We start from the raw sequence: 25,578 nt of genomic DNA, 5'->3' as shown, positions 1-25,578 counted from the left end.
GCCACCAGAGAAAAACTTTCTTTGAAGTCTAAACCAGGTATTTGATTATATCCCTTAGCCACCAGACGTGTTTTATACCTGTCAATCTCACCGTTTGATTTATGTTTAATCCTAAAGACCCATTTGGAACTGATGGCTTGTTTACCTTTCGGTAAAGTTGTGAGAATCCAGGTCCCATTTTGCTCAAAAGTAGCAAGCTCTCGATCCATGGCCTCAATCCAATTGGGGTCAGCAGAAGCAACACGAAAAGAAATAGGATTAGTTGTAGAATGGATATTATTAATGAAAGAAGTATAAGAAGAAGAAATGAGAAGTGTACCTATTAGCTACGAAGTGATGGGATCAAGAGTATTTGTTCGGATTGTACTCACAAAATCATGGAGCCAAGTAGGTTTTTGTGTTAACTGTGACTACGTCTAATAGGTTGAACATGTGATAAATGAACAACAGATGAGGAATCAAAGGGTGTTGGAAATTAGGTGATAGGAACAAGTGAAAGGGAAGAAGAGTGTGAGGAATCAAGGGGTAACAATGAGAGGGTGAACTGGCAGGAGGTAACACATTATGACTTGTAGAAGAAGAAGAAGATGGAAAATCAAAATCAGGCATATTGACTAACACTTGAGGTAAAGATAGAGACAGTGTCGCATTATGTAAGATATGTTTAAAGGGAAATTGTATCTCATCAAATGTAATATCATGGCTAGTAAATATTTTATGGGAATGTAGGTTATAAAGCTACACCCTTTGTAGGTACTCGAGTGTTTGTTGAAATTTTAGAAACATTGGTAGTTATGAAGTTAACGAACAAAAGCTGTAGAAACAAAAAAAAAACATAAATGTGAAGACTGTAACCTCATTATTTTTATTCACATCATCATGCCTTTAAATAGACAATACATGTCAACTGAATAACAAGAAAATAAGATTTATTGCTAGACTTAAATTTAAAAACAACGAAATTATCTCAACCTACTAAATCAGTAACTTTGAATCAATATTCAACATTCAACATTCCTCCTTGATTCAAAGTTGCAAAACTTCAACTTTTTATAGAGCACTTCTCTCCAAATTTCTTCCCAATTGTGTAGCACTTCTCTTCACTTCTTGATGCACTTCTCATCACAATCAATACTTCCTTCAAATGTTGAAAAAAAAACTTAATTCAGTTTCATGGAGCATTTTTCTCCAAAAAATTCTTCTTGGTGCACTTCTCACAAACTAGAAGAGCATTTCCTCTTCAATTGCCCCTTCAACCGCCTTCACTGAATTTGCTTGTTCTTTCATATTAAATCTACAATCCTTTTTCAAATGCCCAAATCTTTTACACTTGAAGCATTGAGGCTTCCCCTTGTGCCAACAATCTTTCTCTTCATGACCAGGCTTTTTGCAATGGTCACATTCTGGAATTTTTCCTTTCTTCTTTGACAATGAACTCTTGGCAAGATAAGCTCCCTCCATCGTCTTTTCACTTTTTTTATTTCTCATAATCCTTCTTTGCTCCTAAGCTTGCAAGGCTCCAATTAATTCTGCCAATGTAATTTGGCTAATGTCTCTTGAATCTTCAAGGGACGAGATTTTTGCCTCAAACCTCTTAGGTAGGCTTATCAAGACTTTCTCTACGATCCTGTTGTCAGGTAGCTCTTCTCCCATAAGTCTAATTTTATTTACCACCGTCATTAGTTTTTCAGAGAACTCTTGGATTGTATCCTTTTTATTCATTCTACGAATCTCTAAATTTCTTTTGAGATTCAACACTTGTATTCTTTTCGTTCTAGCATTCTCTTGATATAGCTCTTTCAATACATCCCATGCTTCCTTAGCCGTTTCACAAGCCATGATTATTGAGAAAATTGATTCGGAGACAACAACGTGTAATTGAGATAAAGCCCTCAGAGCTTTAGCTTTAGCTTCTGCTTCTTCATGAGCTCTGGTTTGATGGAGCGTAGGATTGTTGCCAAGCGAAGGTATCTCCCTTTCACTTTCGACCCACTGCCATAAACTGAGTCCTCTCAAATGAGCTTTCATTTTGATAGCCCATACTTGATAATTTTCTCCATCAAAAACTGGTGGCGAAAGAGATGATGTGTCGGTGGAAGCCATAGAAATAAAGAAGGCGTTGATGGGTTTTCTCTCACAGGCCCCTTAAGATCATTGAATGCTCTGATACCGCTGTTGGAATTTTAGAGACATTGGTAGCTATGAAGTTAACGAACAAAAGCTGTAGAAAGAAAAAAAAAATATGAATGTGAAGGCTGTAACTTCATTATTTTTATTCACATCATTATGCCTTTAAATAGGCAATACATGTCAACTAAATAACAAGAAAATAAGATTTATTGTTGAACTTAAATTTAAAAATTACGAAATTATCTCAATCCACTAAATCAGTAAATAAAATCAAAGACCCAATCATAACTGACAATTTTGATCCAATCAACCCACTAAATCAGCAACTTTGAATCAATATTCAACAGTATCCAATGAAAAATGAGGGAATCGCACGAGGATTGAATTTGTCCTTATGCGAAAGATTATTCGTGGCATAGCAAAGTTAACCATACATCTTAATGGAGGTATAATCTAGCGCCTTTTGATAAAGAGCATGATAAGGTGTCTTCCAATTTAGAAGAGAGGTAGGCAATCTGTTCAATATATAGGTTGTAGTAAGGATACTTTCAGACCAAAAAAGAGAGGGAATAGGAGATTGAATTTGGAGGGCTCTAGCAAGGTTAATAAATTAAAGTGCCTATGTTTCCTTTCCACCACACCATTTTGCTGTGGGGGTAGGGGCATGATTTTTGGTGCACAATATCGTCTGCAATCCACAAAGAATGGCACTTGGAGTTCCACAGTTCAATGCCATTATTAGTTTGTGATACAATTGTTAGCTTAACAAGGGTGAATTAAGCTTTTTTTTCATCATTTTAAAAATTTGAACTTAAATAAATGAAATTGAAATAAGAATGTAGTAAAGAAAAGAAAAAAATGCAATAGATTGGATGTAGAGTAGTCCAACCTCAATGCTTAGTCCACTACTTTGGCTTACAACTAAGAATTTGATAAACACACACCAAGTGTATTTTATTATCTTGTAACTTTTAAAAGAGTCAGCTACACAACTTTACAATTGGCTTTTTACAAACTAGACTCAGTCACAACTATTGCCTTTTAAGAATAAGGCATAACCTATCACGATTGGCTTTTTATATTTGGCTCAACCAAAACCAATACATAGCCTTTCAAAGGATCAGGCATAACCTTTTATAAGTTTTATAAATACTGTGAAAGAATTTATTAAGATAAAAATATGAAATAAAACAATAAACACTTAAGTTTTCTCTTGAAAAATTGAGTTACAAGATTTGAATAAAGATGACTCTTGAAAATCTCACAAAAATATTTAGAAAATCAACTCGTGAGAGATAGGAATATTTTGAAAATGATCACTAGAAGCTTTTGAAGGTAGGTCTTGAGATTGTGTTTAGTTCTTCTAATCTTCTTCAAATTGCTTCATCTCTTATTTATAGATTTCTTGTATTAAATATTAGTTGACATGACAAATGACAATTGGAATGTTTCAATTGTCACATGAAAGAAATAATAAACACCCAAGATGGGGTGGATTGGGTTTTTTTTAAAAAAATTATTTTAAAGGTTTTCGAGCAAAGAAAACTATTTGGCCTTTTAGAATATTTGAAATATGAATATAAGAGATTTTGTTGAAAGCTCCAATTCTTGGTGCTTTAAGAAATAATGAAGCAAATATAACTTGAATGACAATGTGCTTTGCAAGATCAAATTGTATTATTAAAACTGCAAACTTTGAATGATGGAAATAAAGATTTGACTTGTTGAAATAAAGAAAAGAAAGAAACAATTCAACACATAATTTTATAGTGGTTCGGCTCAACAAACTTACTCCACTCCCTTGGCTCCTCACCAAAGATTTAACAAACTACTATAGCTTTTGCATACTCAGCTATAACCTTAATTTTTCACAAGTGTAATTGTAACCTCTACTTTTCATTGATTCAACAATAACTAAATACACAACTTTTACAAGGATTAACTGAAACCTCTTTACACTATTTTTTACAAGCTCAAGCACTAATCCAATAATAGGATAAGAGATTCTTACAATTTAAATACTTTGAGAATCTCTTACAAGATTTAGAACAAATAACAATATTAGTTTCTCACAAAAAAAAAAAAAGAGAGATGAAAGAATAATAAGATAAAGATAATGAGACGACCCAATTTTTTTTTTTACACGAACTCAAAACAAGCCCTTTACATGCAACTCATTAATAGGGAAAAACCAAATTACATACCTACATTACAATTTCCTTAAACATTCTTCTTAGGACTTAACTACCCATATACATCAAAGTAAAGAGCAACTAAAATCTAAATACAAAATTAAATTGTTACATTCTTTTGCCCTCAAACACACCCACGAATTTTTTGGTTGAGATGTGCCATGTACATAACTATTCCACAAAAATCAAACTCCACTACCCTCACCCTCATCCACCTATTCGTGGATGAAAATGTGTTCTTAAATCAAAAACGTGTTTATAATATTTTTCTAATATTATAAGATGATTCTAAAATAATTTCAAAATTATAAAAATAGCCTATAAATATTTTTTTAATATTTTTTAAAATTTTAAAAATAAAAATATTTTGAAACTACCGCAAATCTTAAATTTAAAACCCTAAACCCTAAACATTTCGGTAAATCATGGCTGGAAGTGGAAACATGGTTAGAAAGGAAACAACTATATAATATATTTGTATCACGGGGCTAACATTGAGACAAAGAAGATTTTGCCGTTACCCTTTTGCTTGCAGTGAAAGTGCTACTTCTCAGCTTCATCTGTGCCCCTCCCAGCCTCTTCCTAAAGCATTTCTCTCTGTGTGTGCAAGTTTGTGAGAGGAAATGGAGTTCTGAAGCAATGAGTACAAGAACAAGCACCTTTGTGATCAGGTGGATCAATATCCTGATGTTGGTATGTGCCATTTTGAGTTTCTCTTCTTTAATTTCCGTGCAAATTCGGTATGATTCTCTACCGCCATTGTTAAACAGCCCGGGTTTTTAGTTCCCCAAGCGGGTTTCGTTTCTGTTGCTAATTACTGATATCTGCTCAAGATATTCTTGATTTCTGTCGGGTTTTGAATGTTTAGTGTTTTGGATTTGGGTTTTCTTTGGTACAAATAGTTTAATACTAGTATCGTTCAACACACACACGCAAAAGTGTAGAGTTTTGAATCTCAGTTGTTTAGTATCTGAGTTACTCAAATTTTTGTAGCTATTAGCGGTCGTTATGATTTGTTTTGGAGTATGGATGAGCACTATCATGACGGGTGTCGCAAGTCTCTCACTCTCCCAGTTTTAGGCCTTGATGCCATCATATTTGAAATGTAAGATTTGAATTTCTTCAGGTTTCTGCTATGCATTCTATTGAATCTAATAGTTTTTTGGCTTAGATTTTTTCAGTTTTGTGTAGTCTCAAACACTCGATTTTTTTTTATCTGTAGATCCATAATTGGGGTGGATTGTATCCTTATGATACGATTTTTTTTTTTTTTTTTTTTGCTGTATGTTATTTTCAATTTGGCTTTTTTTTATGCGGCTTTAGGAATTTGGATTTGTGGAAGGGAAAGAAAAGAAAAATAGAATGTTCCTGTGTGCATGTCAAAATGCGCATACGTAATCATGATTTCCTTCTGTTGCATATTTCTTAACTTTCTGAATTGCAGTATTTGATCATGTTGTGCATCATCTTGGTTTCAATCTTAGTCTTCACGGTTCTGTTATAGAAGGTGGATTGGAACCACTACGTTAAGTGGTTATCGGTCATCTTTCCTCCTATAAATTGATAGAAAACCACAAAAGAAATTTCATCTTAATGATTTCTATAACTAAGGTTAGGAGTGAGAAACCGGTGAACTATGTTTGAGTTACATTCTAAGAAGATTAAGTGCACTTCAATCTTAAGATGGCACCTCCGTCATCAATCAATTTGGGTATGTAATTTTCTTATTTAGCAGTATATAATCTAGCATGAAATCATGTCAATAAACATCAAAGATGATAATCGATAATTTTCATGTCTTAAAATGCATGCCAAACGGCTTGTTTTGTCTCAATCTATACTCGAGATGAGATGAAAAGAGAAGAGAAGGCAATTTTTTTCTCTTAGAACCTTTCGTGTATCTAAAATGAAAGAACAAAAAAGCATAGAAACATAACCTTTGAGCCTTAGAAACGATGGCGTTGGCTTCTTCCATGCGTGGCAAAAGCACAAGAACGCAGTGGAGCAATGGCGGTGAGAGTGGTGGAGCAAAGGTGGCCAGTGGTGGAGCTAGAAGTTTTTACCTAGGTGGACAAAAATTAAATAGAAAAAGAAAATTTGAAATAATAAAATACTAAAAAAAATATATCGATAAATTACTACAATTGTTCTTGACGTGTTTTCATATTTTGATAACATTGCATAATGACGTTATTATCAATTTTATTAAATATATCATGTTCAATATACACAACTAAAATGTTATTCAACCATTGATCTCTAGTATAGTCAAGTCCTGACAAACTTTATGGCAAAAAAATACTCTTTTTACTGTAGCAATAGCAACATGAAGAATTAATACTAGTCGTCACAAGTCTGTAAAAATAGATACGTATCAATTTTCTTTATCGCTACCAACTTTTGTGCAAGATCACTAAGGCCCCGTAGTCCTCCAAAATTCTTGTCAAGATGCACATCAATAATATATGTTTCAGGTATATCATCAAGCATCAAGAGATCTATTGGTGAAAAATCTTCAAGATAATACTCATCAAGTCAAATTAATTTGTTTTTGTTAAAGGCAGAGAATGAATCATTTAGCCACAAGCATGCTACACAAAGGCACAAATCACTATTTATCTCAGAAAAATGATCATTCAATTCTTGAAGTTGCATATAAATGAATGTAAACCCAAGATTTTTCAAGAATGCCTTATAATGTAGTTCCAAAATCCTTCAAGAATCCTTCAAATTGCAATTCTAAAACTGCCCTAAAAAATCAATCCCTAATTACTTCAAAAAAAACCCCCAAAAAATCAATCCATAAATCCTTCAAAAAAGTCGCAACATTTAGTCCCTAAATCCTTCAAAAAAGCCCCAAAATTCAGTCCCTAATTCTTCCAAAACAAAACCATGTAAATGTTTGTCCCTTGATATAAAATTTTATGAAAACTAAGCTTGTATAAATATGTATAAGTCATATTGTTTGATATTGTTATTATTGTAAGTCACAAGATATAGCACTACAAGAAAATGAATGGCAATAGACAACACACAATATATAGTGGTTCGGTGTATCTCAACCACCTAATCCATTCTCCCAAGACCTAACCACTTGTGGGGTTCCACTAAATCCAACACTAAGGTTTTCCCTTAACTCACATTGAAAACTATTACACACTTAGATTTTAACTAGTTCTAGGCAACCAAAATAGTTCACAACAATGGTTTAAATGGATACAAATATTTGTCCACTCTTGGATACAAATGAGACAATTAATATACACAAATGTACAAGGCAATGGTAAAAATTATTGCATTAACCTCAATTGATGGAGATCTTTGGATTTGTCTTGAGTAGCTCTTCTCCACTTTGCCTTTAAGGCTCTTGGATGAATGGGCAATGAAGCTTGAGAGCCTTGGATTTGCTTGGAAATTTGTTTAAGAGAGCTTGTATGAGATTTAGATATTCAGAAATGCAAAAACTTCTCACCATTTCGAGCCCCAATTATTTATAGATGTTGCTAGACGATCTGCATAACAGACAAATTTTTTGATCGTTGGACTCGAAAAGTCAACTTTCCAAAAATGAGAGTCGACTTCCATTTGAATAAGAGTCGACTTCTAAGATTGAAAGTTGACATCTCCAATTAAGAGTCAACTTAAGACAACTCTCGATTGAATCGACTTTGCATAAATTGTTCTTGGCTAGGTTGACTAAAGTTATACAAAAGTCAACTTTTGGCAAACCAGGAGTCGACTTTCCAAGGCAAAAGTCAACTTCTTGTTCTAGATTTTGGAAAAATATTTTTTATGAATTTTATATTTATCTGAAAAATAGTTTTAATAGAAAATAACAATTTTGATTATACATATACTATGAAAAAATATTTTAAAAATAATTAGGATATACAATTTGTATATTATTAAAAAATATCCTTTTGAAAATCATCAAAACTTAAATTGAGGTTAAATGGAGCAAGCTAGCTCAACAGTTAAGCCCTTAAATCCTTTAAAAAAGTCATAAAATTCAGTCCTAAATCTCTTCAAAACATCCAAAATAGAAAAATAGATGCTGAAAAAGGAGAAAACACTATCATTGACTAGCGTCCTGAAAGCCAATTTTGCTTAACTGGTGATGGTGAATGAGAATGATGAGAGACCAAGGAAGTGAAAGAAGTGGAGATTGAAGGCTTTTGGATGTCGTGTTGAATATGTTTTGTGACTTTTGTATGTTATTTCTTGAATTTTTTTAATAATTAATTTTTAATTAATAAAAAAATAGAAATTCAGGGTGGACAATGGCCCACCCTACCATATTTGGCTCCGCCACTATAGGTGGCCATATATAACAACAAGAGTTAGCAAATTATGACTTTGGCTTCCTTTCGTCGTCCATTAGGTACCTTTCAATGACTTGAGCAATTTGACAAGTCACCAAGAGTGTTTTGTGCATGGGCATGTTCTTTGGTACTAGTATCAGTGATAGCTGTAATAGGTTATTTTTTATTTATAATATGTATCTTTTTATTTTCATTTTTTATAATATATATCTTTTTATTTTCACTATAAACTTTAAATTTATTACACTACAACTTGAAACTTTTAAAAACTATCACTGCAATACTCATTGCTGAGATATGGGCATTGTCGACTATTTGGCGATGGCTTCATTAGTCACTAGTGTGAGAGAGAGGGAGGTTGGAACCCAACCTAGATAGTGGTGGGCTTCACCACCCAGACTAGAATTGGGGTTTGAACCCAAATTTGGTTTGGATTTGATGTTCGTTCAAAAGAAGAGAAGAAGAAGGGAGAAATAGAGACAAAGAACTCAATCCACACAATGGTAGGTTTTGACCATCCAAATCTAAGAAGAAAAACAGAAAGAAAGAGAAAGATATCAAATTTTAGGTTTCTAGAGATTGATTTTTCTAGAAACCCATCGTTGTTGGTGGATTTTTTAAGAGAAACTCACTGTTTACGCTAGTTATCTTCGTTCTTGTTGACCTTCAGTCTCATCATTGTTCTATTTGTTGCATTAATATACTTTTGTCTTATCATCATTTTGATCTATGGCATCGCCATCCTCTAGACTCATTGCCAATCTCTTTCATCCTATGATTTTCTTTCGTCAAACCCATATAAAGCAGCAACATCATCTTCTTCATCATTCGATTTTCTTTATTTCGATTTGAAACACACTATGTTTTTGGCGATTTTTGTCATCCTCTAATCTTTTTCAGTCCTACCTAAAATTGATGGAACCCACATGACGAGTTTTTCACAATCAGAGCCATCAAAGACAAAGAAGATCATCATTAGTCGGAACCCAATATCTGACAATAATTTGTTAGGACTTTACTGTAGTTATTTAAATTTTTTGAATTGTAATGTAATAAAGGCGCAGATCATATCAAGACCACCATCCATGGAAAATTGCAATAATCAAAATTGACCATCGAAATTGCTCTGGTCTTGTGACCCACATATCCAAAAACCAAAGCGATCTAATGGTTAGATTTCATTAAATCTGAAAATTAAAATTGGAGAACTATAAGTGCTTACCTTAATGGGAAGATAGTCAGTTGGCCGAAAGAGAGAGAAGAGATTGTTGAACGAGAGAAAGAGAAGGTGAGTTGATGGCTAACAGCTATTGGTCGAAGAAAAAAAGGAGACAAAGATGCAGATAAGAAAGAGAGAGCAACAGGCGATCAAAAAGAAATAAAGGCAGCGCTAAGGTTTGCAAGTGTTTTGCCTGCCCCCATATGCCAGCCATTTTATACCCCAATCTGATTCATAACACTACCTAAGTGGGGAAGGGTAATTCATTAATTAATTGAATGTCTGGTCAATTACCAATTCAATTGGTTTAAGAAATGAGATTGTGTAATCAATTAGCCAAATTTGTATGCTAATTTGTTGCGTATTGGATTCTTCCATATATAGTTTATGGTTGCTTACCATTACAAGTCAATTTCTAGTTCCAATCAATCACAAACTTTTGTTACAATTTCATTGCCACATCCATTCTTCAACAACTAGTGCTAGTGTAATGATAGATAGCTTGTGATATTATGATATATTTCTCACTAAAAAATATTTAAAAATTATTTCTCAATTGAGTTTGATCATATTAGACTAAAAATATCATCGTCAATATATCTGAGTTTGCAAGAAAGAAAATAGTTAGAGAATACGAGGAGATCTCTGCGCAAACACTTTGATGCTTAAGATAAACACTAAAGATGATTAATACAATATTGAAACCAGTATCAATTACGTACCTTTTTTGAAATAAGTATTTGATTATTTATAGAAGACTATGGAGTAATCCTTATTAATGTTGTGTGCTCTTATGCTAGATTTGGATGACATCTAGCGGGCCTGTTTTAATGTATTAATTATATTTTTGTATAAATTAATAAAAAATAATGTTTTCTTTATTCATATTTTCTCCAATCAATTATATGAACGAGTCTCTGGATCTTTTTGAAAAGAATCACTAGTAGTGCAGTACATTCAAAAATAAAGTTTTTACCGTGTACAGATACATGCAGTGAAATATCATATACACACCATACATAGTTTGAATATTTAAGCAACACACATATTCATAAAAAGAATATAAATAAATCTTATACCTTCTATCCAATGTAAGGTTGGGGTACAGAAACAATTTCTGTACTAAGATTGAATCCACCTCATATTGTACTACAAGAAATTTAGTATATTGTGACAAAAATAATTGTGATAGATTAAATTTTGTCACAAAAAGTATCTTTTTTGTGACAAAATTGTGACAAAATAGAGTTTTCTCATGTCAAATTCAAAAAGTGAGTAAAGTTGTGACAAATAATATTTTGACAAAATATTTTGTCATAATATAGTGATGTAGATAATTTGTAATGACAAAATAATTTTTGTCACAAAATTTTGTCACATCAAGTTGGCGCCAAACTTTTGGCGCCAATTCAACTTACATAATATGACAAAATAATTTTGTCACAAAATTTTTTATATAATATTTAATTACATAAGATGTAATTACAAATTTTTTTAGTCACAATAAAATAATAATTTTTATAACAAAAATAATTTGTCACAACATAATATTATAAAAACAAATATGACAAAAATATATACTGATATTTTACTTTTAGTAATAAAATGGTTTTGATAATGACTATATGAAAATCAATCTCTACAATATGGATTACATAAATGAGAAAATAACTTTTATAATATGAAGCAGGGCTTGGATTATATAAATGAGAAAATAGCTTTTAATATGTGAATTGTGAATGAGAAAACAAATTTGTAATACATGAATTTTGAAGCAAAATATGAAATCCTATAGAAGAAATATTGAGTTTGGTTGAGTGATATTTATGTTAAACATATACTTTTGATAATCTCAACTTGCTTTCAAAAAGATCAAAATGAGGATGTGTTTAAGTTTTCTATGTTTTCAAAAGGGTAGTCGACTATGTGTTTCATTCTGTTGACTATGTCTTAGAATAGTCGACTATGTTGTTAAGGATAGTCGACTATATATAAGGATAGTCGACTATGCTGGTTTGATCTGTCGACTATGTGAGGCATCTGTCGACCATTTCTTAATCTGTCGACTATCAAGTAAGGATAGTCGACTATGGCTTTTCATCTGTCGACTATTTTTGTTCTGTAAATTCAAAATTTTCTTCACATTTTCACATCTGTCGACTATACACTTGTATCTGTCGACTATGAGATTTTTGTATTAAAAGATAGTCGACTATCACTTTCTGTCTGTCGACTATGCTTAGTTTTATTTGATAAAATAGTCGAATAACCTATTTTCTCTGTCGACTATGTGTTTCACAGAAACTTATAATGGCTAGTTTTTGGCTCATTAAATGCTCGCCCAACCACCCACAATGGTCCAAATTTTGAACTTACCCACCATCAACTATAAATAGGTGGTTGAAGACGCATTGAAGGCTGCTGAAAACACATTGAATATCTTGAACGATCGTGCCTTCACTGTTACATCGAGCTTTTAACTTTTCTCTCTGTATTTTCATTTAAGAGGCTTTGATATCTTACTGTTCTATTACTTTTAAGTCTCAATCTTTCATTTAAAGAGAGAGCTTGTAACTAAGAGTTGTACTCTTAGAATCTCTATTTCATTCTCTATATTTTTCCTAGCGATAGCTAGAGGGCCCATTAAGTTGGGAGGTTGTAAGCTCCTTAGTCAAGGACTAGAGGACCTGCTCGTATTGAGTAGGGGGTTTGAGAGTAAAGATTGGTTTTAAAATCCTTAGTTGATAGCTAAGGTAGTGGACTAAGCTTGGAAAGCTGAACCACTATAAATTCGTGTCTTCACTGCTTTCCATACTTTTCTTACTTACCTTTGCATTTCTGTTTCTATTGACTTTGATTGTTCATTGATAAGATTCCATATTTACTCTTCACCATTTGAAAGTATCTTTGCTTCTCAAAAGAATTTTTTTTTTAATTATACCAATTCACCCCTCCTCTTGGTGTGTGTCATATCAGTTCAATTCTATCAATTGGTATCACAAGTTCCCTTGTTTCTATCGGTCTAACAACCTAGGGAAAAAGATCTTATCATATGGCTCATTTTGCATCATCATCCCAATCCGAGGGTCTAAGCACCACTCGTCCCCCATTCTTTCATGGAACTAACTATAATTACTGGAAGACAAGAATGCAGATTTATTTGATGCAGGACTCAAGCTTAATGCAAGCTGTTTATAAGGACATTAAGTTAGCTGATATGGAGAAAATTGAGACCTGGTCACCAGAAGAAAAAAGAGATATGGAGATAAATGCTAAAGCCATGAATACTCTTATCTGTGCACTAAGCTCAGAGGAATTCAACAGAGTGTCAACGTGCAAAACAGCTAAGGAAATTTGGGACAAATTAAAGGTAACACATGAAGGAACAAATCAGGTAAAAGAAACGAAAATCAATCTTCTTGTCCATGATTATGAATTATTTTCTATGAAAGATGACGAATCCATAAAAAGATATGTACACTAGATTCAATGACATTGTTACTACTTTAGAGGCCTTAGGTAGGACATTTACAAATGGAGAAAGAGTTAGAAAAATTTTAAGAAGTTTACCTAGATCGTGGGAATCTAAAGTCACTGCCATAACAGAAGCTAAAGACTTAGATACACTTCCATTTGACAACTTGCTAGGTTCTTTAATGACACATGAAATAATGATGAAAAGAAATAATGTTGATGATTCTAAGAGAAACAAAAATGTAGCATTTAAAATTGAGGATGAAGATAAAAACTCTCAAAGTGAAGATGATGATTTTGCACTATTAGCTAGGAAATTTAGGAAATTTATGAAGAAAGGTAGGTTTAATCAAAGGAGAACATTTCGGAAAGAAAAAGATCAAAAAGAGTCTAATCCAACTAATGAGATTCGATGCTTTGAATGTAAGAAGCTAGGTCACATTAGAAGTGAATGCCCTCAACTGAAAAAGATGGATCGCAAGGAAAGAAAAATGAAGAAGAAGGCTCTAGCTGCATGGGGTGAAGAAGAGCTCTCATCAAGTGATGAATCACAAGATGAAGAAATTGCCAACATTTGTTTTATGGCCAATTTTGAAGACGAGGTAAACTCTCAGCACCTTAATTCAATTTCTGAATTTACATTTGAAGAACTTCATGATGCATTCAATGATTTGCTAGGTGAATGTGAGCATATGAATGAGAAAAACAGTGTTTTAAAAAGAGAATTAAATTCTTTAGAAAATGAGGTAAATGATCTGAAAAACAAAATAGGAATGTTGGAAAATGAAAGAGACAGTCTAAGTACAGAAAAAGAAAATCTATTGAAAGAAAACAAAGACATGAAGCAATCTTTAGAAAAATTAGTTGAAGGTAAAAATAAACTAGAAATGATACCTGGAGCTCAAAGAAACTTTGGAAATAAACAAGGAATTGGATTTGATCCATTCCAAGCAAGCTCCAGTAAAACAGTGTTTGTTAAAGCATCAAACCAAATTTTTTTCAAAGAAAATCATCTCTCAAACCAAAGTTTTCAAAAAGAGGTATTACCTGTCATTACTGTGGAAAAGATGGTCACTCAATTAACAAATGTTTCATACGAAATTTTTCTCAAAAATTCAAACAAATTTGGGTTCCTAAAAAAATAGTGTCTTCTAACAAGAATGGACCCAAGATGATATGGGTACCAAAGGGAACAACGTGAATGATTTCTTATGTAGGCTGCATTGGTTTCAAATGATTCAAGGAGCAAGTGGTTCCTTGACAGTGGGTGCTCTAGGCACATGATAGGAGATCAAGATCTTCTCAGCAACATCGTTTTCAAGGAAGGAGGTAAGGTTTTCTATGGTGACAACTCTCAAGGTAAGATCATAGGTATGGGCTCTATTTCTTTTGAAAACATTACATTAGAAAATGTATTTCTTATTGATGGTCTTAAACATAATCTGATTAGTATTAGTCAACTGTGTGATTTAAGTTATGAAGTTTGTTTTGATGCTAATTCTTGTAAAGTTGTATGCTCCAAGACAAAAGAAATAAAATTAAAAGGAAATAGAATAGGAAACATCTATCTCACATTTCTAGAATCACCAAAAATGAAGAACTGTTTAGTTGCAAATTCTTCTCAAAATTCCTGGCTGTGGCATAGTAGGTTAGGGCATGCTAGTATGAACCTAATAAACAAGTTAGTAAAACATGATCTTGTTATTGGATTGCCTAAGCTTAAATTTGAAAGAGACCACATTTGTGGCACTTGCATGAAAGGCAAGCAAATCAGTATTTCATTCAAACCAATAAATGAAGTATCAACATCTAGACCTCTAACACTACTTCACTTAGACTTGTTTGGTCCAATGAGAACTCTAAGCTTAGGAGGTAAACAATATGTTTTGGTAATAGTAGATGATTATTCTAGATTCACATGGGTTATCTTTCTTGCATCCAAAAATGAAACCTTTAAGTCATTTGAAATATTTAGTAAAAGAATTCAAAGAGAAAAAGGCTTTTGTATTTCAAAAATAAGAAGTGATCATGGAGGAGAATTTGAAAATGAATCTTTCAAACTATTTTGTGAAGAAAATGGAATAGATCATAACTTTTCTTGTGCTAGGACTCCCCAACAAAATGGTGTAGTAGAAAGAAAGAATATATCCTTACAAGAAATGGCTAGAACAATGCTTTGTGATAAAAATCTTCCTAAATACTTTTGGGCAGAAGCTGTGCATACTGCCTACCATATTCTTAATAGAGTTTCAATGAGACCATTATTGAAAAAGACTCCATATGAGTTATTTAAAGGAAGAAAGCCTAATATAAGTCATTTCCATGTTTTTGGTAGTACTTGCTATATTCTCAATAATGGAAAAGAATCACTAGGTAAGTTTGATGCTAAAAGTGATGAAGGTATATTTTTAGGATATTCATCTCAAAGTAAAGGTTATAGGGTATTCAACAAAAGAACCTTAGTAGTAGAGAAAACAATTCAAGTAATAGTTGATGACATAAGCATTAAGGTTCCAAAACCTAGAGAAGATGGTGAAAATGATGTAACTCAAAATTTGGAAAGGCTTTCAATAAGACAAAATGAATCTAATTCTCAAGAAAATGATCCATTTGAAGAAGAACAAGAGCAGCAAGTAGAAAAAGAACCGACATTTCCAAGAGAAAGGAAATATGTCAAAAAGAATGAAATCATAGGAGATCCATCCAAAGGCATTAGAACTAGATCTTCCATTACAAATGAATGCCAATATGCTACCTTCCTATCTCAAGTTGAACCCAAAAATATCAAAGAAGCTCTTGAAGATGAAAATTGGATTATAGCCATGTAAGAAGAATTAAATCAATTTGAAAGAAATGGAGTTTGGAAATTAGTGCCAAGACCAAAAGATTATCCTATTATAGGCACAAAATGGCTATTTAGAAATAAGATGGATGAAAATGAAGTTGTACCAAGAAACAAAGCAAGGCTAGTGGCTTAAGGTTATAGCCAAGAAGAAGGTATTGACTATGATGAAACCTATGCCCCTGTTGCTAGATTAGAAGCCATAAGAATGTTGTTAGCATTTGCTTGTTACAAAAACTTCAAGCTATATCAAATGGATGTTAAGAGTGCTTTCTTAAATGGATATATTAATAAAGAAGTCTATGTAGAACAACCCCCTGGTTTTGAAAATCACAAGAAAGGTACTCCATTCATTTTGAGTCCCGAGAAGTCCTTGTCGGTCGATATTTGGATTTATCATTTCTAGACACCATTAGTTTTCCATACATTCAAACGTTTAAAGACTTTGGTTGGTGGGATTTTCTAACAATTCATAGATGCATATATGAAGATGCGGTTAGGGCTTTTTATTCCAATGCTGACAATACCTATCACAAAAGAAAGTCGGATAAGAAGTTTAAGACCAACATTGGGGACTCTCATATGGAAATCACCTTGACATTAATCCATGATTAGTTTAAAATTCTTTTAGAATGAGAGGAGTATGCATCTTGGACTCAAGATTTTGTGCAGGCCAGTAAAGAAGTCATAGGAGATGACTCTATTACAACTAAAATCACTGACACTTCAAGTATGGACTTAAACACTAGGATTCTTCATCTTATTTGTTATCAGATGATCTACTCTAGAAATGGAAGCTTCTCTCTTGTTACAAGACTTGACTTATGGCTACTCCAATGCATTAAGGCTAAGAGAAGGCCAAATTTGTGTTTACTAATGATAAATCTGATGATAGACTCATTTTCCACCAAAACTAGGTCACTTCCCTATGGTATGGCAGTCAGTGTTTTACTGGATAGTCTGGTTGGGAACATGGACAGTGCTAGAAAAGTATATCTCAATCTCTCTCAACACATAAATGACAAGACACCCATTAGAATTGGCTATGCAAATAAAGATGGTGAATGGGTTAAAGCTGACAAACCTGAAACTCCTAGAAAGAAGAGAAGATCAGAAGGACCATCTTCATCTCATGAAGACCTAGTAGTTCAAGGTATGGTAGATTTGAAACTAGACATATCAAGAGTTGAAACCAGTTTGCAAGAATTTAGAGAAGAAGTGAGGTTAGATTTACAAAGTCTCCATCAGCAGCAAGAAGACCTATCTTCTCAGTTGGGGCACCTTATTCAGATGCTATCTTCTCAATTTCCTCCACCTGCTGCATCTCCATCCATTCCATCAGTTGCCTCTTTTTCATCAGCTTAGTCTTCTCCTTCATCCATCTCTCCAGATGTTTAGATGATGCCCTCATCATACATTCCACTTTACTTTTGCCTTATGTATGCTTATTTTAGCAGCTTTACTAGTTGTTTTTGTTCTATGGTTTGTTGAACTCAAGCATCACTTTATGAATGAATGTTTTAATATTGACATTTTTCTTATGTATGTTTCAATCTGGCTGAATGGTTCAGTTGAATTTCTATGTGCAACTTGGTTTAAGGGGGAACCTCAGTGTGTTTCAAAAAGGGGGAGTATTCTTTGATATTGACAAAAAGGGGGAGATAAAATGATGAATTGATTTTCATAATTGTTCATAATTGTTTTGTCATCATCAAAAAGTGGGAGATTGATATTTTACTCTTAGTAATAAAATGGTTTTGATAATGACTATATGAAAATCAATCTCTACAATATGGATTACATAAATGAGAAAATAACTTTTATAATATGAAGCAAGGCTTGGATTATATAAATGAGAAAATAGCTTTTAATATGTGAATTGTGAATGAGAAAACAAATTTGTAATACATGAATTTTGAAGCAAGATATGAAATCCTATAGAAGAAATATTGAGTTTGGTTGAGTGATATTTATGTTAAAAATATACTTTTGATAATCTCAACTTGCTTTCAAAAAGATCAAAATGAGGATGTGTTTAAGTTTTCTATGTTTTCAAAAGGGTAGTCGACTATGTGTTTCATTCTGTTGACTATGCCTTAGAATAGTCGACTATGCTGTTCAGGATAGTCGACTATATATAAGGATAGTCGACTATGCTGGTTTGATCTGTCGACTATGTGAGGCATCTGTCGACTATTTCTTAATCTGTCGACTATTAAGTAAGGATAGTCGACTATGGCTTTTCATCTGTCGACTATTTTTGTTCTGTAAATTCAAAATTTTCTTCACATTTTCACATCTGTCGACTATACACTTGTATCTGTCGACTATGGAATTTTTGTATTAAAAGATAGTCGACTATCACTTTCTGTCTGTCGACTATGCTTAGCTTTATTTGATAAAATAGTCGAATAACCTATTTTCTCTGTCGACTATGTGTTTCACAGAAACTTATAATGGCTAGTTTTTGGCTCATTAAATGCTCGCCCAACCACCCACAACGGTCCAAATTTTGAACTTGCCCACCATCAACTATAAATAGGTGGTTGAAGACGCATTGAAGGCTGCTGAAAACACATTGAATATCTTGAGCGATCGTGCCTTCACTGTTACATCGAGCTTTTAACTTTTCTCTCTGTATTTTCATTTAAGAGGCTTTGATATCTTATTGTTCTATTACTTTTAAGCCTCGATCTTTCATTTAAAGAGAGAGCTTGTAACTAAGAGTTGTACTCTTAGAATCTCTATTTCATTCTCTGTATTTTTCCTAGCAGTAGTTAGAGGGCCCATTAAGTTAGGAGGTTGTAAGCTCCCTAGTCAAGGACTACAGGACCTGCTCGTATTGAGTAGGGGGTTTGAGAGTAAAGATTGGTTTTAAAATTCTTAGTTGATAGCTAAGGTAGTGGACTAAGCTTGGAATGCTAAACTATTATAAATTCGTGTCTTCACTGCTTTCCATACTTTTCTTACTTACCTTTGCATTTCTGTTTCTACTGACTTTGATTGTTCATTGATAAGATTCCATATTTACTCTTCACCATTTGAAAGTATCTTTGCTTCTCAAAAGAATATATATTTTTTTAATTATACCAATTCACCCCCCTCTTGGTGTGTGTCATATCAGTTCACTTCTATCATATACATCACAAGAAATTCAATTTTTTGTGACAAAAATAATTTCAATGACAAAAATAATTTTATTAAATTTATTTTTTCATAAAAATACATCATATTAGGCATAAAAAATAATAATTTGGTGACAAAAAAAATTCAAAATATTTTGCCATAATAAAAAAATAAGACATGTAGTGACAGAAATATTTTATTATAATATTTTGTCAAAAATATTTAGCCCCAATATTAATTAGATATCCTAACAAACATATTAATAAATTATAAAAGAAATACTAGAAAAATAAAATAATAAAATAATAATTAGTTTTTGACTAATTAGTCTGGGCAACACCACCAGCGATGGCAGGTGTGGATTTGAGTGGCTATCGAGAGAAGAAGGTGGAGTCGAAGAGTGAGAGATGGATGAGTTTTGGGAGTCAAGAGTGAGAGAGAGAGCTGAGAAAGGAAGGTGGAGAAGAAAAAAGAAAATAATTTTTTTTTAAAGAATTAATATTATTTATTTAAAATTATTATAACTAATAATATATTAATTATTACAATTAGTGATATTAAATTTTTGTAATAATAATATTAACTTTGTTATTAATTAATAAAATAAAAAAAGCCAAAAAACAGGAGATGCCCCGCCTGTTTTGACCCCAAACCCCCAAAATCCCAAGCCCTTCCTTCCCAAAATCCTTCTTCTCTCAAAGCCCTTTCATCTGTCAAAGCAGATTCAAAAATCCTTCCCCAAATCGACAATAGAATCGATCGAAATTGATGAGTTGATTTGGTTCTCCCTCAAATCCCATCGTAGCTCGATCGACCACCGCTTGAGAAGGCGAATCACCGAGAGGTATGTTCTAAAAATTAAAACCTAGATCTACTAAGGGGTTGTTCCAATTAGAATAATTGAATTTAAATGTAATTCTGTTATTGGATTTTACTGATTGTATTTGGATTTTTACTGTTATTGGATTTTTACTTAAATTGTAGCTGTGAGCATGCAAACCTTGTAACAGGTATTCTCTTGGTTTCTGGGTCCTCGCCGGCAAGATCGTGTTCTCGTGGCCGGTCGACTCTCGACCAGAATATGGGAAGCGTTTCCAAGTGCCCAGGGCGATCCAGATCAAGGAATCTGGTGGCAGTTCATATACAGGGTCACGGTGTGCAGTCGAGGGTCCATGCCGATGACGCGAACATTGATTCAAATCATGACAGTGTGTGAAATCGCGATAGAGAAGAAGATCTAATGCAAGGGGAAAGGAATCCTATGGTTGCAAGTCGAGAAAAGGATGAGATGATAACGGACAATTGGGAAGCGATGGAGATGATGATTGTATATCGAAAGCAATCTCACAGAGGATTAATAATCCTATTTTTGATGGTGATAATTCTCTTTTTAATAATTCAATTGGAATTTTTTTTATCTATTGAATGAATTATTTTTTTATGGTTTTCAATTGGTGAAATTATATTTATATTGAATGAATTCTTTTTAATAATTCAATTATTTTTTTGTACGAATATGCATATGTGTGAAAACTTATGGGAGAATAAATGTATATTCATATCTGACTGGAGAACTACTTAAGGACTTTGGCTTTGATGTTGCAAGTTTGAGCAGGGTCCTGTGGCTTTGCAGAAATACTTCGAGTATATAATTATTTCCTGCTTTGGAATTTTTTGTTTAATTTTTCATCATTGTTCCCGTATAATTGCATATATATGTCAATGTAGTTTAAAAGTATTTCTTGCATCAAAGCCTCTAATGCAAAGTATTGATCGGACTTGGCAATGATGTTAATAATGACAAAGTCATTAGCAGCATTTCTTGGGTGGATTGATTAGGTTGTCATAGTCTAAATCAACCATTCTGGATTTTCTTATTTATGGGTAGAAGCTAATTTTGTTAGCATGATGAAAATTTCTTTTTGCTCATATTTTAACTATTAAGTAGTGGTTTGTGGATATGCTGACTATATTTCAGAAAAGTAGAAAATTGCAACCAAGTATTGAAGATTGGGCAACAACTGAAATTTTCCCTTGTAAACGTTGCTGGGAACGACATAGTTAAGGGAAACAAGAAATTGATTATTAGGTATGTTCTCTATTGTATATATCATTGGTATTGCTATGATCTCTTGCAATCCATTAACATATTTAATGAATGATCGGCATGCATAAATTAAATTGAAGTATTTTATATTTCTGCTATAAGATAAGAATTTCTGAATAAATTTTTTTGAAAGTTATAAATGTTAAGATATACTTAATTTCACATAGTTGCAATACAAGATATAGATTTTTCAACCAAGAAGACAAAACCTCTCAAGTTTAGATTTCTTAGTCTCTTAAGCTAATATCACTAAATCTTGCTCTCTAATTCTTGATATCAATATAATCTTCAAACAGTTACAAATAATGTACTGAAGATGTGTTCTTTTCCTAAAGCTTTAGTTCCTAACACTAGACTTCCTCATCTCTAACCTAAGAACATGATTATGCACTGTAATTAACAGGAGAGACCTTGACTTACCTAGATAATAAGATTGCTTCTAGAGAGGAAGGTAACATGATTATGCTCTATTGTATTTACCATGTTAGCTTGGGGTTGGAAAAAATGGGTCAGTTATCAATTGTTAATGTAAATGAAATGGTAGTGAACAAGAAAAGCCACTTACAAAAATTGATTTGAGCCTGTTAAAGTGATAGTCACTCTGACCGGGCACATCTTCAATCCCGTGTTTTAACTTGCACATTTACATAAACTTGAGTGGAAACAATATTCATGGTCCAATTCTATTCTCACTTGGAACAATTACTAGCTTGCAAAAATTGTAAGTATAACCATATATTGGTTTTCATTTCAAAAACTGTTTACTGCTTTGCCATATGCTTTGTAATTGTGAAATGTTAATAATTTTTTTTATTTGCAAAGTTCACTATGAGTTGCCTAATGGCTTGTCAATTATGCAAGAAATGAGAAACAATCTCGTTCTCTATCACCATATATATATTGGTTTGCATTGATTTGTTTGTTCTAATTGTTTCTTCTATTTGAACTGCAGGCATGCATTGACAAAGAGAGCTGAACAATCGATGCCTCTAAGTGGACTTTCTAGCATAATTGTTGTAGGACCCTCTTTAAGAGACTTATTGTCGAACTCGTTGGTCGTTTGTTAAATAGAATGATTTTCTTTCATTGTAAGTTCTTTTTTAGCTCATTAAGTTTATGTGAGTTAGTTTTAGCTTATACAAGGAGAAACAACATATTTGTTTTTGTTTAGATTGTTCAACAACATTAACTTATGCAAAGTGATTATCAATTATTGAGTACTATTAGTTTCAATATTTGTCATACCTTATGTTGCTCCTATTGGAGCTGACATTTCCTTTTTTATTTTTTTGCTTAAATTACTTTGTTGCTATTTATTATAGGGACACAATTCTTAAAAATATCAGGCAATATTAGATTATTAAAAAATATTTCAATTTTGACAAAATATTTTTATCACTCTACAATTTTGTGAAAATATAATTTCATCATTGTTAATATTTTCTTACTAAAAAAAATTTGTCACTTGTATGAATTGTTGACACAAATATTTTTGTCATTGTTGAAACATTGACAAAAATATTTTATCACTATTAAATAATTTTGAAAAAAATATTTTTTCACTATTTTTATATTGTCAAAAAAATATTTGTCACAATATTAAATGATTGACAAAATTATTTGTCAATATAAAATGTGTAACAAAAATTTATTGTCAATTTAGCTAATAAGTGATAAAATTCATTTTATCACATTAAGAATAATGTTAAATAAATTGTCACTATTTAAATTGTGACAAAATATTTTTTCTCACTAGTTATATTTTGTCACGATAAAACATATGATTTGTATCTAAAATTTAGATTTATTGTGACTAAATAGTACTTATTGTGACAAAAATATTTTATTTTACAACAAAATAATTTGTCATAATAAGCTAGTTTAAGTGACAAAATACTCTTTGTCACAATAAAATTAATGATATTGTGACAAAACTTGGTTTTGTCACAATATACTTATTAAGACAAGTTTGTTGTGACTAATGTATGACAAACCAATTTCGTCACTATAATTATGTTGTGACAATTTTTACAGTTATTATGACAAATTAATTTATCATAAGAAGCTTAAATTCTTGTAGTTAGTTTATCCACACCTAGTATGTAGCAAGCTACCATTCTGGTCACCTCTTTCCGTACTAAACACAGAATATTTGCGTATCACCTGTGCCTTTGTTTCAAAATTTTATGGGTATCAATTACACGTAAAATATTTCTAGAAATAAAATATTTTAGAAGAAAAAGAAAGAAAAAAAAGAGAACAATGTGTCTGGGAGAGAGGATAGGCAGAGGGCCTGCCTCTACTTTTAAAAGAATTCCCTCATTCCTTTCTTCTTCTCCGAAATTGAATTCAACCTTACATCTGTGTAGCCCCTTTGTTACTGTACAATCAATAATTGATTTCACTATGCACTATTTGCAATCTGTCGTTAATCTATTGTGTAATCAATAATTGATTTCGTACTATGCACTATTGGCATGAGGAGCCAAGGGTCAACTTTTGACCAACCATTTTCAGAGACATTTTGAATACACGATATCGATACCAAACGCAACACTATATAGTGTGTGATTTTCTAGGTTCATTACCCACTAGCAATGAGATAACATCGAAACCATTTTTAGTATTGATCAACCCCTTGACCCATTATCGAAACTTTTTCAAATCTTGATAATGTTTCGAGAGTTTCTGAATAGCGGCTAGCAGCGGTTCAGGACAGTATAGGTGGCGGTGAATTTCCATTTCAAGTGAACCTATTACAGTTGATGATTACCGTGTGCTATTAAAATAACCAAAAAAAAATTTCACGTTTTTTTTTCACATATACATATATATAAGCGCTAATAAACTCAAATAAAACACATCACATCCTTTCATTAAGTAATAGAATCCAACATAAATATTTGCATCATCATTCATTACAACTCAATTTTAAGGGACAATAAAAATCTAAATAAAAACTTAAGCCTTTTCCTTTATTATTGCCCTTAAAACACCCCATGGATCTTTTGGTTGGGAGAGCCCTATACACGTACTAACCCACAAGAATCATCTCCATTGGTTACGCTCACATCCATGACTTTTTCCTTACTTGGGATGATGTGAAACAAATATGAGCCATAAGGCCTAGCAAGTGTATAGTATCCAATAAGCGGCTGCAATAAGATTCATAAAACTGACAAAATAAAAAACAATGAGACAATAACGAAGAACTCATTTAACATAAAAGAAGCAACGAGAAGAGAAATAATATATTTTGCTCACTATTTTGACTCATCCATGACATATTATACCCCATCATAAACCCATACAAATTTATTTCAGGTCATGCAATTATACCTATGTCATACTTTACAACATTACACACACTTATGCATATACATTCATGACATATATATATATATATATATACAATCTTGTCAATGATCTTTTTCTTACAGACCAAGTCCCACTTAATCTTACCCCTCTCCTTGGCAATACACGCCTAGCCCACCCAAACGTGACCGACATGGTTCGCTAGCAATACCCTCGCTAAGTGAAGAAGTCCACTTACTGAGCCCAAGTCTGGGATTTGGCCCTAGTCCGTACACACAAGCGCCGCCATGACTTACTCTGATACCATATTGATTTCATTTCCAACCATAAACTATGGATCATAGCCGCAACGCAAAAATAATAAGTATGCTAATGTGTATATATATCATGCACATGTATCAACTTGAAAACATATAAAATTTCATGCTTGGTATCATGTCCCCCAAATACTCTATGCAATGCCCACATATGACAATTTTCATGCATAATAATTTCCCTTCACCATGTATCAATTCATAGCAATACTATGCTCATGCCTCAATGCATAAATGATGTATCAATTTTCATGCATAAATGTACATTCCTGAATAATTATAAATATTCTATCAATTTTCTCCCATAACCATGCTTTTACCCCTCAAAATGTCCAACCATTATTAAGATTAACCCATGGACTACACCCTAGTTATTAATGATAACTAGGCCCATACAAAAGTTTAACATAAGTAATTATTTGACAATTGAGAAGAAACCAAAAGTATACGCAAGATAGCACCAAGATCTTGCGTAGCACTAAACCCTCTAATCAAGAAATGCATAATTTCTTAAGAAATATAAGGTGAATTGAAACC

At 32.5% G+C, this 25,578-nt stretch overlaps 1 protein-coding gene and 1 long non-coding RNA gene across 2 annotated transcripts; one reads left to right on the top strand and one right to left on the bottom strand.

Moving 5' to 3' along the window:
• Window positions 1-829: 829 nt before the first annotated feature.
• On the bottom strand, window positions 830-10,065 carry LOC127814109 (uncharacterized). Its single transcript, XR_008026277.1, has 3 exons — window positions 9,867-10,065; window positions 6,260-6,385; window positions 830-2,221 (listed from the first exon to the last, which is right to left on the bottom strand). It is a non-coding gene; the product is annotated as an uncharacterized LOC127814109 (long non-coding RNA).
• Window positions 10,066-19,653: 9,588 nt separating this feature from the next.
• On the top strand, window positions 19,654-20,803 carry LOC127787504 (uncharacterized). The gene is made up of 3 exons (XM_052315565.1): window positions 19,654-19,705; window positions 19,930-20,149; window positions 20,290-20,803. The coding sequence occupies exons 1-3, from the start codon at window positions 19,654-19,656 to the stop codon at window positions 20,519-20,521; spliced, it is 504 nt and encodes a 167-aa protein (XP_052171525.1). The 3' UTR covers window positions 20,522-20,803.
• The last annotated feature ends 4,775 nt before the right edge of the window (window positions 20,804-25,578 follow it).

Source organism: Diospyros lotus, chromosome 12, assembly GCF_014633365.1.
Source record: "Diospyros lotus cultivar Yz01 chromosome 12, ASM1463336v1, whole genome shotgun sequence".
Taxonomy (NCBI): domain Eukaryota; kingdom Viridiplantae; phylum Streptophyta; class Magnoliopsida; order Ericales; family Ebenaceae; genus Diospyros; species Diospyros lotus.
The sequence above is the reverse complement of the archived record's forward strand: the minus strand, read 5'-3'. Positions and strand labels throughout refer to the sequence as shown.

What these genes read in the sequence shown, in the direction of transcription:
- LOC127787504 (XM_052315565.1), top strand. Translation starts at nt 19,654, where the DNA reads ATGGCAGGTGTGGATTTGAGTGGCTATCGAGAGAAGAAGGTGGAGTCG. An exon ending in GAAGAAGGTGGAGTCGAAGA is followed by an intron (nt 19,706 to 19,929) that starts GTGAGAGATGGA and finishes GCCAAAAAACAG; the next exon opens with GAGATGCCCCGCCTGTTTTG. An exon ending in AGAAGGCGAATCACCGAGAG is followed by an intron (nt 20,150 to 20,289) that starts GTATGTTCTAAA and finishes CTTAAATTGTAG; the next exon opens with CTGTGAGCATGCAAACCTTG.